Source organism: Mya arenaria, chromosome 9, assembly GCF_026914265.1.
Source record: "Mya arenaria isolate MELC-2E11 chromosome 9, ASM2691426v1".
In the NCBI taxonomy this organism is placed as follows: Eukaryota; Metazoa; Mollusca; class Bivalvia; order Myida; family Myidae; genus Mya; species Mya arenaria.
In genome coordinates this window covers 43,399,957-43,415,534 of record NC_069130.1, presented here as the reverse complement: position 1 = coordinate 43,415,534, position 15,578 = coordinate 43,399,957, and the positions used below count along the sequence as shown (strand labels likewise).

The following is a 15,578-nucleotide window of genomic DNA, read 5'->3' as shown; positions in this document are numbered from 1 at the left end:
TCTCAATTAGGACAACGTGTGTACCAAGTTATATTGTAATCCATCAATGCATAAGTAAATTATGGCGCAGACACGAAAATGTGTTCTCTGACCTTTAAATTTCTCGCGTGACAATGACCGTGACATCGTCTCTATGAGGACAGACAGACAGACAGACAGGCAGACTGACGGACGGACAGACTGACGAACGGACGGGCGGACGAAGTGTATTCCTATGATCCCCTCCCCACTCTGTGGAGGGGGATTAATAAACTTTATTTTTATGTTTGAAGGTTTGAATTCAACTGCACATAAATTCAACATGTTAATATTGTTTCCGATCCCTATCATAGCTGTTTTGTTCTTGCAATGAGAGTTTAAAATGCATGTTTTGTACTTTATATGTTATATTCATTAATTTGATTACTTACAACTAGTTTAGCCATTTTTAAGGGCTTTGTGACAAAATTTTGCAGGGGACCTTCCGTTGTTCATTGAGATAAATTAAGACACCTTAACCAGAAATGATATTTCTTTTCGTGTTGTTTTCCTTAAGTTTAAGGGGAAATCAGTCAATAACATCATAAACTACATGTTGTTTTTTCTTTATTCTTTTGTCCTAAGTACATTTATTATAAATAAAAAACTTGTTTCAAATAACAAACATGGATAACAGACAGTAAAGAGATAAAACACATGTACACTAGATATCAAACAGCCCCGTATTCACTAACTTTTGGAGTCTAATTTCGATGTTTTGTAGCTAAAAGCTTACTTACACAATTGCCAATGCTCTGCTTTTGTTTTCATAAGGCATAGCTTTATATAAGGAATGAATTGCGGGATTGGTGTCATTATCGGGGTATGAACGCAGTTGGGCTGGTTAATGCGTGTGGAGTCAAGGCCTCCACCGTACTTTAACCACACCCAACTGCCTTCATTTCCCATATAATGACATCAATCCACAATTCGTAACTTGTATTTACACCAATATTTCATTCAAGAATTGTTAAAAGAATATTTATTTCATTTAAAAGCTTACAGTATTTTTTTTCACCTATTCTGTAAATAGAGCAACATGACTTTAACCGGAAACAGTTTATCATATGATGTCACAATAATGCTTGAAAAAAATCACTACAAAACACTTTTTAACTTCAAATTGAAATGCTAATAACAACAGTACAGCTTCTGACTCCACACAGTTTAAACAGACCAACTGTGTTCATACCCAAATAAAGACACCAACCCCACAATTCATTCCTTTAATGTTTGAAGTATATTTTCAGCCCGAGATTCCGCCCGATTCCCCTCCTGAACAAGAGTGACACTCACAAAATACGCCCATCAATAATTTCTTGGATTCTAAGACAACTTACTGTCACATTGGCCCTTTGAGAAGCAAGCTTTTCAAGAAGCAAATGATTTCCCAAAGACGATCAACGTGTTCGGGATTTGAAAAACAACATTCATGTAAAAATCGTCTCCAAGAGATGATTCATCCTTAATCGTACCCAAGAGACAATCAGTGTGTACTTGGCAAAGCATTTATACCGGCAAACAACATTCTTGGTAAAGATTTTATAGCTACAAACATTTTCAGCAAGTTTGGTGAAGGTCAGATGAGAATTGTTCAAGTTAGAGAGTAGACAAAGCTTAAATGGCAAGGGCAGTAATCCTGAAGTGCTTCGGGGCATTTGGCTGATTATCATACTTGACCGATTTATTTTACCAACAAATATTTTCAGCAAGTTTGGTGAAGATCAGATGATAACTGTTCAAATTAGACAGTGGACAAAGCAAAAATGGCAAATTTTGACCAATTCAAGGGCCATAATCCTGAAGAGCCTGGCTGGTTATAGAACTTTGCCAAGAATATATACCAACAAACATTTATAGTAGCAAGTTTGGTGAAATTCGGATAAAAACTGTTCAAAAAAAAAAAGTTTGAGAGTAGACAAAGCTAAAATGGCCAATTTTGATAAATTCAGGGGGCCATAACTCTGGAGTGCCTAAAGCGATTAGGCTGGTTATCGAACTTGACCTAGATATTTCACCAACAAACACTTTCATGAAGTTTGGTGGAAATTAGATGAGAGATGTTCAAGTTAGAGAGCGGACAAAGCTAAAATGGACAGTTTTGACAAATTCAGGGGGCCATAACTCTGGAGTGCCTAAAGCGATTTGGCTGGTTATTGAACTTGACCGAGATATTTCACCAACAAACACTTTCATGATGTTTGGTGGAAATTGGATGAGAAGTGATCAAGTTAGAGAGCGGACAAAGCTAAAATGGCCAATTTTGACAAATTCAGGGGGCCATAACTCTGGAGTGCCTAAAGCGATTTGGCTGGTTATCGAACTTGACCTAGATATTTCACCAACAAACACTTTCATGAAGTTTGGTGGAAATTGGATGAGAAATATTCAAGTAAGAGAGCGGACAAAGCTAAAATGGACAATTTTGACAAATTCAGGGGGCCATAACTCTGGAGTGCCTAAAGCGATTTGGCTGGTTATTGAACTTGACCGAGATATTTCACCAACAAACACTTTCATGACGTTTGGTGGAAATTGGATGAGAAATGATCAAGTTAGAGAGCGGACAAAGCTAAAATGGCCAATTTTGACAAATTCAGGGGGCCATAACTCTGGAGTGCCTAAAGCGATTTGGCTGGTTATTGAACTTGACCTAGATATTTCACCAACAAACACTTTCATGAAGTTTGGTGGAAATTGGATGAGAAATGTTCAAGTTAGAGAGCGGACAACATTGTGGAGCCGCCATGAGTGTTCCCATAATACGGCCATCGTAAGATGGGCGTATAAAAAGTATATATTTTCCCAAGCCAAAGTAAAAAGAACATTATATGAATCAAGTTAGTAATTTTCCCCTTTTTGACAAAAAGACACTATTTTTCTTCTATCAAATGGCACTGCCAACATTCCCTTAAAAAGTGGAAAAAACTGTGCATAATTTTATATTTGTACTGTTTCTAGCAACATGTGTACTAACTTTCATTGTAATATATTGACCGTTTTTTATGCGTAAGGTCAAAGTTTGTGTACAATGGCGATAACAACACCAAAGCAACAACAACACCAAGGCTCTGACAGATGAACCTCTCTCTTCAAATAAACAATGAACTAAATATCTATCTCATTGGATTATTCTTGGCATTGATAATATACATACAAAGTGATGGCTATAACAAAGGTATCATTCTAAATATAATATGCTTTTTTAAACATAAAAAAATTAATTTAATTTTAACACGCTTATGATATGATAATTATGAAAATACCTTTTAAATACTAATACATGTATAATGGAATAAAAACAAAAAAAACTCCCATCAATAGCATACAATGTCCTGTTACATATATATATATATATATATATATATATATGTTTTTATACATGTGTATATACATTTGAATATGGCAATGTTATGATAGCTCATATACTCAATCTATGATATCATTTATAACACATCATTTATAACCAGAGAAAACAGATTTTCAGTGTCAATAATTCCCGGCAAACATGGATTTAATGGGCTTAGTTGAAATAGCAGTAAGAAAATGTTTACAAACTTGAATCTAGACATTAAGAACACATCTACTTAATAAACAAAAAATCATTGAAATTAATATATATAATGATTCCATAAACAAACTAATTAATATTACTGTGAACTGATTAATTAAAAGTTATTATTACACAAAGCACTGATTGTTCAGACCTTCTGATTAGATTAACCACGTCGTTGGACATTTTTTAAACGTGAATCATTTCAGGATTTGCTCACACATTTAAATATAAACATCAACTGCTGAAACGATGTCTCAAATACAATGTATTGTTAGAAATACAGCGGATCAAAAGTGTAGCAATTAAACTTCCGGAGCAGTAACAACTTTAAAGTTAACAATGCTGTTAACTTTAACAAAATTCTGAACAAATGGCTTATTATAACAGAACATGACATTATGCCCATACACATCATTCTGACCCAATTTGATGATCATTTCTTAAAAGCTTAATTCTCAAGTTTTTTTTTATCATACAAGACTGATATAAGGCAATTTCTATAATCAAAGGGTGATAACTCTCAATTGACTAGAACAATATAGCTGGTTATTGAACTTGTCTGAGATATTATGCCCATACATATTCTGCCAAAAATTGGTGATTATTGGATTAAGATGTCTATAGTTATTAATCAGACAACATTGATTTTAGGTATTTTCTACAATCAAAGGGCGATAACTCTCGAATGACCAAGAAATATGGCTGGTTATCAAGCTTGTTTGAAATATTACATTCATACACATTTTGTACCAAAGTAAGCGATGATTTGACAAGGGCTAAAGTTATTGATCTGACAAGACCAATTTAAGGTACTTTCAATAATTAAAGGGCAATAACTCTTGAGTTACAGAACCAATTGGCTAGTTATCAAATTTGTCCAATACTTACGCCCATACACATTCTGATTCATATAAAGGTAGTTTCTATCATAAAAGGGTGATTACTCTCAAGTGACCAGGGTGATATTTAATGGCTGATTATCGAACTTGTCCAAGATTTTATGCCTTGATTATTTCATTATATATACGGGCATATAAAAAGCTAGTTTTTGTCAAGCTGTACAATTTTACTGAAAAAAGTATCATATAGTATTGCATTAAATGGCAACAAATGTAACATTCTTTAGATCACATCACCAATGAAAATTTTACTCATTTTTGGTAAATATTTTGACACTAAATTAGTAGGGCGAAATGTCAATAATACAAAGAAAATATTTAATGGTTGAATTACACACAAAACCAGTTATGTAATGAGATAAATGGAAATACAGTCAATCCTCGTTGGCTCGAAATCACTTGGCTCATACTCCTTATTGGCTTGAACTTGATATGAAGGACCAATTTCTTCATACTCAACGTAAGCATTCACGTCTGGCTCGAACTTTGCGAGGCTCGAGGTATTTTCGCCAGTCCCTGTGAGTTCGAGCCAAAAGGGTTCGACTGTATTGTATTATGCTAGAGTGACATAAAATAGGAAAATCCATCTACTAGATACATGTTTTACTCCATTGAATAAAAAAAAGTTTTGATCTAAGCTCAATCGGCATCAAAAGTACATAAAATATATACAGTCTTTAATATTAAAACACAAATAAAATAGTCTCTTTTTATGCTCTGAATCAGTGATTCATTTTTAACACCACTTGAATACATACCCTTGAATACAAGGGTATTTGTTTTCTTTTCATAACCATGGGTTTTGAGGGAATAACTATCAGTCCTTAAGGTATGGAATTTTGGATATATATTCATTTTAAAATAATTCATCCTGCAAATGCACATACATCAATGAAAATGGTCATCTTTTAAAGGGTCAGACATAAAAAAAAAAATCTGCATAAAAAATAATACCCCATATCAGGTCACTCTTCAACCCCATAACTTATAATATTAGTTACAACTCACAAAACTTGTTTAAATAATTTATGTTTTATAATAAATTATTGCAAACTATAATTTATACACCATTTTTTGCCATTGTTAAAATCACTAACAGTAAAAATGACACATTTTTTGCAATAAAAGAGGCCCCAGCCTCAGTTCTAAAATGGCGAGAAAAATACTGTTCTCTTATGAATATGCCTCGCCACTACACTCTTTATACATGGAAAAAGTATGACAAAATTTAAATAAATGTAATATTTGATAATTGTGAATTAAGCCACAAAGTCCCAAGTTAAAAAAGCGCCAAAATATCGCTTTATTTTTATATCAGTCAATCCCCTGCTTTTTTTATTTGATTAATACATTCAAATGAAGTAAACAAAATAATGCATTAAAATCCAAAAAGACAATTTTGGCATCACCCAAAATTTTCTGACAGCCTTTAAAGCTGCACTCTCACATATTGAACGTTTTGACAACTTTTTTATTTTTTGTCTTGGAATGAGCCAATTTTGTGTAAATATCTAAAAAACCAGTGAAATAAGACTATAAGACTGCTGACAAAAGATTAGATCACATTTTTTTCATATGTTTGTTCAAAAAGAAATTATTTATGGCTAAAAGCGTTACTAAGTAAGTACTAAACGCTTCAAGAAAAATGCATAAAACCTCTATTTTTTATTATAAATATGAGAACCTGCGACCTAATTTTTTGTCAGTAGTCTTAGATGACTGGTTTCCATGCATTTTTCGCAAAAATTGGCTCATTCCAAGACACAAAATAAAAAGGTTGTCAAAAGGTTCAATCTGTGAGAGTGCAGCTTTAATGTGTTTCTCTTTCAAATCATAATAAGTTAAGCGAGCCAAATAAAACTCATAGCTCAGAGTTGATACATACATGTACAAACAGAGTTCGTACATACATGTATAAACTTTACAATTAAAATAGAACTTAATTCAAACAGATATTTAAGATATGGTTTGAGCATCATCCTCTTTCGTCACCATTATCGATGAAGTCACAGATTTGTTGGTGCTTTCCACCCCGAATATTTCTTCATCAGCGATATAAGGTGTCTCCACAAAGCTAAACTCTTTCCCTAAGATCAAATTAAGCGCCGACTGTTCGTAATGATGGCATCCCGAATACAAATACCTTGGTCGTTTTTCGCTACAATATCCACCAGAGTTTTGCGAACCGGTAGGACTAATACACTCCTCTACTAACGCACATTTTATCCATGGCAGCATTATTTTCGTCCGAACCTTTTCGGTATTAAACACAACTAGATGGCTAGTTTTCACCGCCCTGTGGAAATAATACTGCTCCTTTTTGACATCAAAAAATGTGTACATCTTGAAATAAGTTATACTAGATGTTGTATCTTTGATTGACCACGCGACTATTCCAATCTCCCTGGCCTTTGAAATCACACCGGCGATACTTTGCATTCCATTGATGAAGTATTCCTGTGGGTTGGACCATATAACAGCGTGGTAAGAGTTTAGACTCTCCTGGAAAGAAAACAAGGTCAGTATTCAACCGTAGAATGCGAAATCATCTGTCTGATTTATATCAGGTCTTAAAAGCTGCACTTTCACAATTTGCATGTTTTGACAACTTTTTTTATGCTACAACGCATGGGAACAAATGATATAAGACTGCTGGCAAAAAAACAGATTGCAGATTTTCATATTTAAGTTCAAAATTTGATGTTTTATGCATTTTTCTTAAACCGTTAGTAACGCTTTAAGCCATAAAACATTCATTTTCGAAAGGAAATGAAAATTTGCGATCTGATCTTTTGTCAGCAGCCTTATATCACTGGTTTGCAGATATTTAAGCAAAAATTGGCTCATTACAAGACAAAAATTGAAAAAGTTGTCAAGACGGTAAATCTGTGAGAGATCAGCTTTAATAAGCTTAATTACTGATTCAGACTCCTAAGTTCTGGAAAGGGCTTAATTTAATTAATTATTTCATTAACACATGGTATTCTGCTCTTGAAAATATAAGAATTTGAAATATTCAAAAAAATAAGTATTTACCTTCATGCCAATAAAAAAAACATTAAACTCTTAAAACACAAAATGTCAATAGATGCATGTGTACCCTGTATAATATTTAATTTGATACAAGCAGCATCCACACTAAATGACTCGATCCTGTCGAAATTTTACTATACAACGGTGGAGTGAACGCCAATGCTAGTCTGCTTTTTTCCTAAACAAGGTGCACAACTCTATAATTATTAAAGTGAGCCTTGCGATAAATGTACATCTTGTAACTGGCAACATGTGAGTTTCATCACAATATCTTGAACATTATCTAAGTTATGGCCAAGGTTAATTTTTATTCATAAATAGGTTACCCTCTTATTTGGCATGCAAAAGAAATACAACTAGAGATTGCTTTTTTGAAAAAGCGCATGTCTCCCCCATTGTGTGGTCGTAGGTGAGAAATAATCAATGATGGATCCCAAAATCAATAGGGGCCATCAACTAGTCATGACTAACTGGCATACCAAGTATGAAGTTCCTGGGTGTAAACGTTCTTGAGTTATTGAGCAGAAACCGGTTCTTCACCTCAAGGTCAGTGACCTTGACCTTTGACCAACTGATTGCAAAATCAACTAGACATCATGACCAACCTCACTTCAAAGTTTGGTGAACCTAGATCAAAGCATTCTCCTGATATTGCACGGAAATATTTTTTTACATTAGAGGTCACAGCGACGTTGACCTTTGACCTTGTGACCCCCAAAATATAGGAGTTTTCTAAACCTCATGATCAACCTCCCTACCAAGTTTGGTGAACCTAGGTCAAACCATTCTCAAGATATTGAGCGGAAATGTTTTTTACATTGGGGGTCGCCGCGACCTTGACCTTTGACCTAGTGACCCCAAAAACAATAGGGATCTTCTACACCTCATGACCAACCTCCCTACCAAGTTTGGTGAACCTAGGTCAAACCGTTCTCAAGATTTTGAGCAGAAATGTTTTTTATATTGGGGGTCGCCGCGACCTTGACCTTTGACCTAGTGACCCCAAAAACAATAGGGATCCTCTACACCTCACGACCAACCTCCCTACCAAGTTTGGTGAACCTAGGTCAAACCATTCTCAAGATATTGAGCGGAAATGTTTTTTACATTGGGGGTCGCCGCGACCTTGACCTTTGACCTAGTGACCCCAAAAACAACAGGGATCCTCTACACCTCACGACCAACCTCCCTACCAAGTTTGGTGAACCTAGGTCAAACCATTCTCAAGATATTGAGCGGAAATGTTTTTTACATTGGGGGTCGCCGCGACCTTGACCTTTGACCTAGTGACCCCAAAAACAATAGGGATCCTCTACACCTCACGACCAACCTCCCTACCAAGTTTGGTGAACCTAGGTCAAACCATTCTCAAGATATTGAGCGGAAATGTTTTTTACATTGGGGGTCGCCGCGACCTTGACCTTTGACCTAGTGACCCCAAAAACAATAGGGATCTTCTACACCTCACGACCAACCTCCCTACCAAGTTTGGTGAACCTAGGTCAAACCATTGTCAAGATATTGAGCGGAAATGTTTTTTACATTGGGGGTCGTCGCGACCTTGACCTTTGACCTAGTGACCCCAAAAACAATAGGGATCTTCTACACCTCATGACCAACCTCCCTACCAAGTTTGGTGAACCTAGGTCAAACCATTGTCAAGATATTGAGCGGAAATGTTTTTTACATTGGGGGTCGCCGCGACCTTGACCTTTGACCTAGTGACCCCAAAAACAATAGGGATCTTCTACACCTCATGACCAACCTCCCTACCAAGTTTGGTGATCCTAGGTCATGCGGTTTTCCAGTTATCGATCGGAAACGAAGTGTGACGTACGGACGGACTGACGGACTGACGGACTACCGGACTACCGGACTGACGGACAGGGCAAAAACAATATGTCTCCCCCAGAGAGGGGGAGACATAATTTGTTCAGGCAGTAATTGACATCATTTGATATTTTACCTGTAAAAGGAGAGGTACATACGCCCCCAGACTGTTCGAGCGTACATGTGAAGGGTATCTGTTGAAGACAAACGTCTTCACTTCACAGTTGTATACGCTACCATTGCACGCTTTTGATAGCTGTAAATAAAGGTCATACACATGTAAAAAGTAACCACTGAAATATTATCTGGAAGGAAAACAGATCGACTTTGAAAACATGGAGAATCCTTTACAAACAATGAGATGCTAACAACAAACAGAGAGGTGTACCACAAACATGAAGATTTTCCACAAACAGGGAGTTTTTTCCATAAACAGTAAGAAGTGTTCCAACCACAAACAGGGAGAAGTTTTCCACCAATGGAGAAGTTTATTACCGAAGTTTTCAATAGACAGGGAGAATTGATCACAAACAGGGAGAAGTTTTTCACTAACAGTGAGAGGTCTTAAAATTACAAACTGGGAGAATATTTCCACAAAGAGGGAGAAGTTTGTCACAAACTGGGAAAGGATTTTTGCAAACATGGAGAAGTTCTCCACAAAGAGGGAGAAGTTTTCTTCAAACAAGGAAAAGTTTTCCACAAATAGGCTACATGTAGGTGTTAGAACAAAATTTTATCATGATTATATAGTTATTTTACCATTATTATTTAGTAATTTTACCATGATTACAGTGATTATTTTGGTGCAATTTACTGCCTTCTAAAGGCTGTTTCCCCTTGCAAAAATCTGTCCATTTTTCCCAAAATTTTATAATATTTTCCCTATTTGATCTAATTTTTTCCCAATTTATCAATGCAGATTTTCGTTAATGAATAAAAAAGCAATGAATTTCACAGCATAATGTAATTGTATACATAAAAAAGTTAAAAACATGCTTATTTGCAATTATTTGTTTTGGCCTCATTTTGTATTTTTTCCAAAGTGACTTGTTTTCCCAATTTGCAAGGCACAGGCAGTAAAAATAATTCCAAAAAAATCACTGGATTATATAGTTATTTTAATTTACCATGATTTTATAGTAATTTTATTAATTTGTTCCTTAAATAACAAGATCTCTGGAATAATTCAAATTTATCAAACATAACATATTGTAACATTAAAATAAAACTTAACCAATATTTTTAGTATTAATGATGGATGGATTTCCTTAAAGTGACACTCTTATTCGAAATCAATACTTACACATGTAAATTACAAACATAAATTTTGACTGATAAACCTTAAACTACTAACTAAATTATGCATTTATGGAAAATATTAACTACTGGTAACACAATTGTAACTGTGAATAATAGCAGAGAGTGCAAAAAATATTAAATGACTGGTGAATGCTAAAAGATTTACTGTAGTCTACTATAGTCTCATAAGGTGGAATAGAAATAGCTTGTTTTATTCTAATTTCTTTCAAATTAAACTTGATATCCTTTATAAGAACCATTGTTTCTGACATTGATTCTTCCTTTTTTGGAATATCAAAAAAAAAATATTAATTGTGGTAAACTTTATTTAGGAGAAAGAGTGCATCTTTAAGCTACACAGCCTTACCATAGTATTTTCCTTGCCACTGATCCCAAGATCGTAGAACACAACCAGCTTCTTCGGAACATACTTCTTTACGGAATTAAGGAACCTGACTGCCTCGTCATAACAGCCAGATAACAATGGAACGACAATCACGGGATCTTTCGCTAGAACTTCGGCATCCAGAAGTCTTTTAGCTCTAACAGCCCTTGTGACATTTTTTGGCACAACTGTTAAAGGGGGTTTAATCGTTGAATATGGAAAATCCAAAATGTCGAGATATTTTTTGTCAACTTCAAGCAGTTCTTTCTTGGTTTGACGTATGTTTGTTGGAATATGGATGTTCGATATTTGACGATGTGTTTCTGTGACGATGGTGTGGAGGTTGGGTGACGGGTCGACAAGGATGTATAATGTTGTTAATGTTGCGAGGATAAACAACACCAAAACATAGAAGTTCTTTGTCTTCATCTGTTCCCTGAATGACTTTCCTGAAAGCAAAAACCAAAGGCTTTATGTAACAATGATATTGTCATCTTTTGGGAATGTTGTTAAAGTGATCTTTTAACCCCAATTTCTCGAAACTTCTCAAGTCTCCTATAACAGGATTAAGCTAAGCTCACTAATTTTGTTTTTGTAAAATTTGCGTTATATTTCCATTCTTTAAGATTTTTTAGACTTTAAATAGGAATTATCTTTATGATAATAACAATTTTTTTTTTTTATTAATCCAAATCAAGTTTAAGTACATGTATGTCTTTTGGCCTATTGAAATTAAAGCTACATTGTACTTAAGCCTGTTAACCATAAGAAGTTTCAAGAAATTGGGGTCAGAAGCTTAAAAGGTTTTCAACAACAAATTGAAACACACACTAAAAAAGTTTTTTTTTTTTTCCACCTGACTACAAAAACGGTAGAGTTGACGCCTATTTTGTAGGTAAGGTCAGGTAACCTCAACCAAATGTATATGTTAAGGCTGAAAGGATAGTTAAACTAATTAGTAATGGCATCATACCTGCGAAATCATGGTTTCCTCGTGCACATGTTACAGGTAAAGCATACAATTAATAACATTATATATTTTACAACAATTTTGAAGAAAATTATGATAACTTATACAAAGTCACTCTTGTTGGCACGATGTTGCGTTGTGTGTTGGTGAATATAATGGAAGCGTAAGTGTCAGGCTTGCCATGCATCTATTTTTTATGGCTACGGTATAAGTCCAAGAGCACATGAGTGCCACAGGCATAATGATATTTTATAGAGATCAATGTTCTGGACCACAATAATAACAAGACCCAGGGTGCCAACATTCCAGGGTGGCTGGGGTCAACTTGTTGCATCCACACACTACTCTGCACTATTGTAGTTATGGAATATTTGCAACAGTAACAGTGGTCAAAATTAGCACAAGCCTGCAAATTCAAATTCAAACTCTGGGTTTTATACAGCTGGGCTTGTTCAAAAATGTGATGCCAAGCAGAAATATATATATATGAATTCGGGCTTATATTCATCCAAAAAGACTAATGCCGATGACTGCAGTACAGTCTTGGAGTTTTACAACATCCACAATACAACCCAGACCTCTCACCAAGTGACTTCTAGTAGAATCCCCACATCAAGCCATGTCTACCCGGACTTTGTTTTCAGAAACAAAGTGCTGTTGGGAGAGCCTTTTACCAGTTTATCAATTGTACACCTAAATATATAAAAAAGATATGTTCACCTCTGAACGATCCAAAAAACACCTTTGCCTGCCTCAACATGAATTCTCCAACTCTCTGCACCGAACCCTTCTGCTCACTGGGTCGCTGTGTGTCCTCCAACATGCATTCTCTTTAGCCAGTGTGATAGGAAGAACCACTGCATTGATTGCAATAAAACTACTGGGAAGTTAGGCAACCTGAAAGAAAAACATTTGAAATAAAATCTTAGTCAGTCTTTGCCAATCTCGTACACCAGAGTGATAAATCGAGAAATGCTTTATGCTTTAGATTTATCATTCATTTATCAAACCTCTGATGAATGAGAATGGTCTTTGCAAAAGTTGTAAACTTTTACAGGATATAAGCGCTCTGGCTCGGTCTAAATAGCAGGATGAGGGACCCCCGCTGCCCTTTTGCAGCACTCTGCTGCCTTTTTACTACACCCTGCTATGCCCTTTTGTTTGACAGAGTAAGTTTTCAGAAATAGGTATAAACAAATAAATGTACATAATTTTGACACTGAAGTAAGAAAACAGCTAAGATATTCATAACAAACTATTTAGTATTTAAAGTAGATACAGCACATATTAAATAAAAATTGAACATTGGCCCATGCAAGTGCCGCAATTTAAGGCTCATTCAATGTGCATCTCAAGTGCCCTTTCTGATGTATCACCTTGCCCTTTTCAAAACCTGGCTGGAGCACTGGATAAGATGAGTCATCATGACCTTATACATGGTCAATCATACAGGAATGACACTTCAACGTTATGTTGACCTACATTCAACATTTTTATAATAAGAAATCTCACTTCACTTCACTTCTTTTGTGAATTCTGTGTTTGAAAAACAGCATTGAACTTTTGAGAAACAAACTCTAACTCCATAGGTAATTGTTAAATTGAATTAATATTGGTATTAATCATGATTTCATATACATGTGATTTCGAGGGGCAAGTATTAACAGGTTGTGTAAGCAATATCGGACACTTCACGAGGTTGTTTTTCTGTATATCTGTTTGTTTGCACAATATCTCAATTAAAATTGGATAAATTTCCTGACAAAACTCTTTAAGACAATAGTCTTAAAAATGTTCAGATTCTGGCATTCAACCAGTTAGCCTATGCCTGTTACTACCAATACCGATACTTTTTGACATTTGATGCAAGGCTTGCTCAACTGATAAAGGCTTTCTTAGCAGAGGTCTGGTTTAGTCTAAAATAATAGACTTGTTTTACGGAATTTTTCCAATCCCTTAAGTCTTAACGGGTTTGTGCAAAATCCAGGGGGTTTGAAGAATATTGAAATTGTATTTAGTGAAGTATTTTATGTTTGAACTGGATAATAAAGGTTTATATCTATATTAAGTGCAAAGCTTTCCAATAAAACAAATCTTGACTGACACAGACAACAATTATGCCAAGCAGAACAAATCGACACTATCATAATAACTCGGCCACCTGTGACAAGCTTCGAGATAGACCACGTAAATACATGCACCATGGCCAAAGTGTTCCGATTGATGTAAAATTGTGAACTACAGCCTTGCATGTATATATCATTATGTTTTGACAGAATGAAACGAAGAAAAACCCATCAAACTCATAGTACTCATTGGATATTTATGTTTTTGTGTACGGAACTAATATAAAATAACATTATCTTGTAATATTTCTTGTTTTTATGATATTTTATAGACTCAATATGCTTTAACCCGGAATCCCGATCGGAATTACTACCCACTTTTGGTACAAAACAATTTGTATGTGAAGGATTTGCCATATCGAAAATCGTAAAAAAAATATTGTCAACATACAATTATTTGGACTACAACTCAGCCATGGGCGAATTGTTCTGATTGTTTTAAAACTGTTAACTGCAGCCTTGCAGGTGCCTTTTAAGTATATTTCATAATTTATGACAGAATGAAATGAAGAAAACCCATCAAACTCATTATTATTTGTTGAATATTATTTTTTTTTATTTACGGAACTAATGTTTAATAACATTATCTCGTAATTTTTCTTGTTTATATAATATTTTATAGAGGCAATATGCTTTAACCCGGAATCCTGATCGGAATAACTAGCCGCTTTTGGTACAAAACAATTTATATGTGAAGGATTTGCCATATCAAAAATCGTAAAAAAAAGGCAGTCAACATACAATTATTTGGACTAATGTCTGGTTGTCACAGGTATTACTGAATTGTTATGTGGGTTTTCCCTGTTACAGTCCACCAATAGCAAATAGTGTCTTTTATATTTACTTAACAATTTTAACATCAAGTGTTATCCGAATTGCTCCGTGTCCGAAACAAATTAGAAATACGATTGCATTTAAATCACAGTTATGGACACGTGCAATGGTAATCAAAATACTCAAACATGTTCTTAAGATACTCGTGGCCATACCTCGCAAATTTAATCCTCTATAGAATCAAAGTAGGGAAGAAAATACAGAAAAAAATAATTTCTCGATTTATCAGGGGAAGTAACTCTGATGATCAATGTGACTGGTAGCGCTCGTTACAAAAATTCGACCCCCTACGCAGTGTTCTTACCTTGAAATAGGCGACGAAATAATATGGTTACTGAATTATAAGATGGTGGTAATATCGATCTACACCAAGTTTTTTAATAATTTACTTACTTTCTTTTTTTTCATGCATAACTTGTTTGTTTTTTTCTATTACACGGAAGTAAACTATATCATATACACATGTGCCGGATGCACAGTGACTTGAAGGGAATGTGCTGAATTTTGACCTCTACAAACTTTAGTGACATTTTACCTAAAATAACCTAAAATATATAATTTTTTTCTTCAGATTCATCAAAGGGTCACTCATACCAACTATCTAGCATAAATAACTATGAATTACGGC

The 15,578-nt window shown here is 34.9% G+C and overlaps 1 protein-coding gene across 1 annotated transcript; it reads right to left on the bottom strand.

Moving 5' to 3' along the window:
* Positions 1-568: 568 nt before the first annotated feature.
* Positions 569-15,197, bottom strand: LOC128246641 (uncharacterized). Its single transcript, XM_052964943.1, has 5 exons — positions 15,106-15,197; positions 12,711-12,887; positions 11,003-11,469; positions 9,473-9,592; positions 569-6,975 (listed from the first exon to the last, which is right to left on the bottom strand). Exons 2-5 carry the CDS (start codon positions 12,811-12,813, stop codon positions 6,430-6,432), a joined length of 1,236 nt encoding a protein of 411 aa, XP_052820903.1. The 5' UTR covers positions 12,814-12,887; positions 15,106-15,197; the 3' UTR covers positions 569-6,429.
* Between the last annotated feature and the right edge of the window lie 381 nt (positions 15,198-15,578).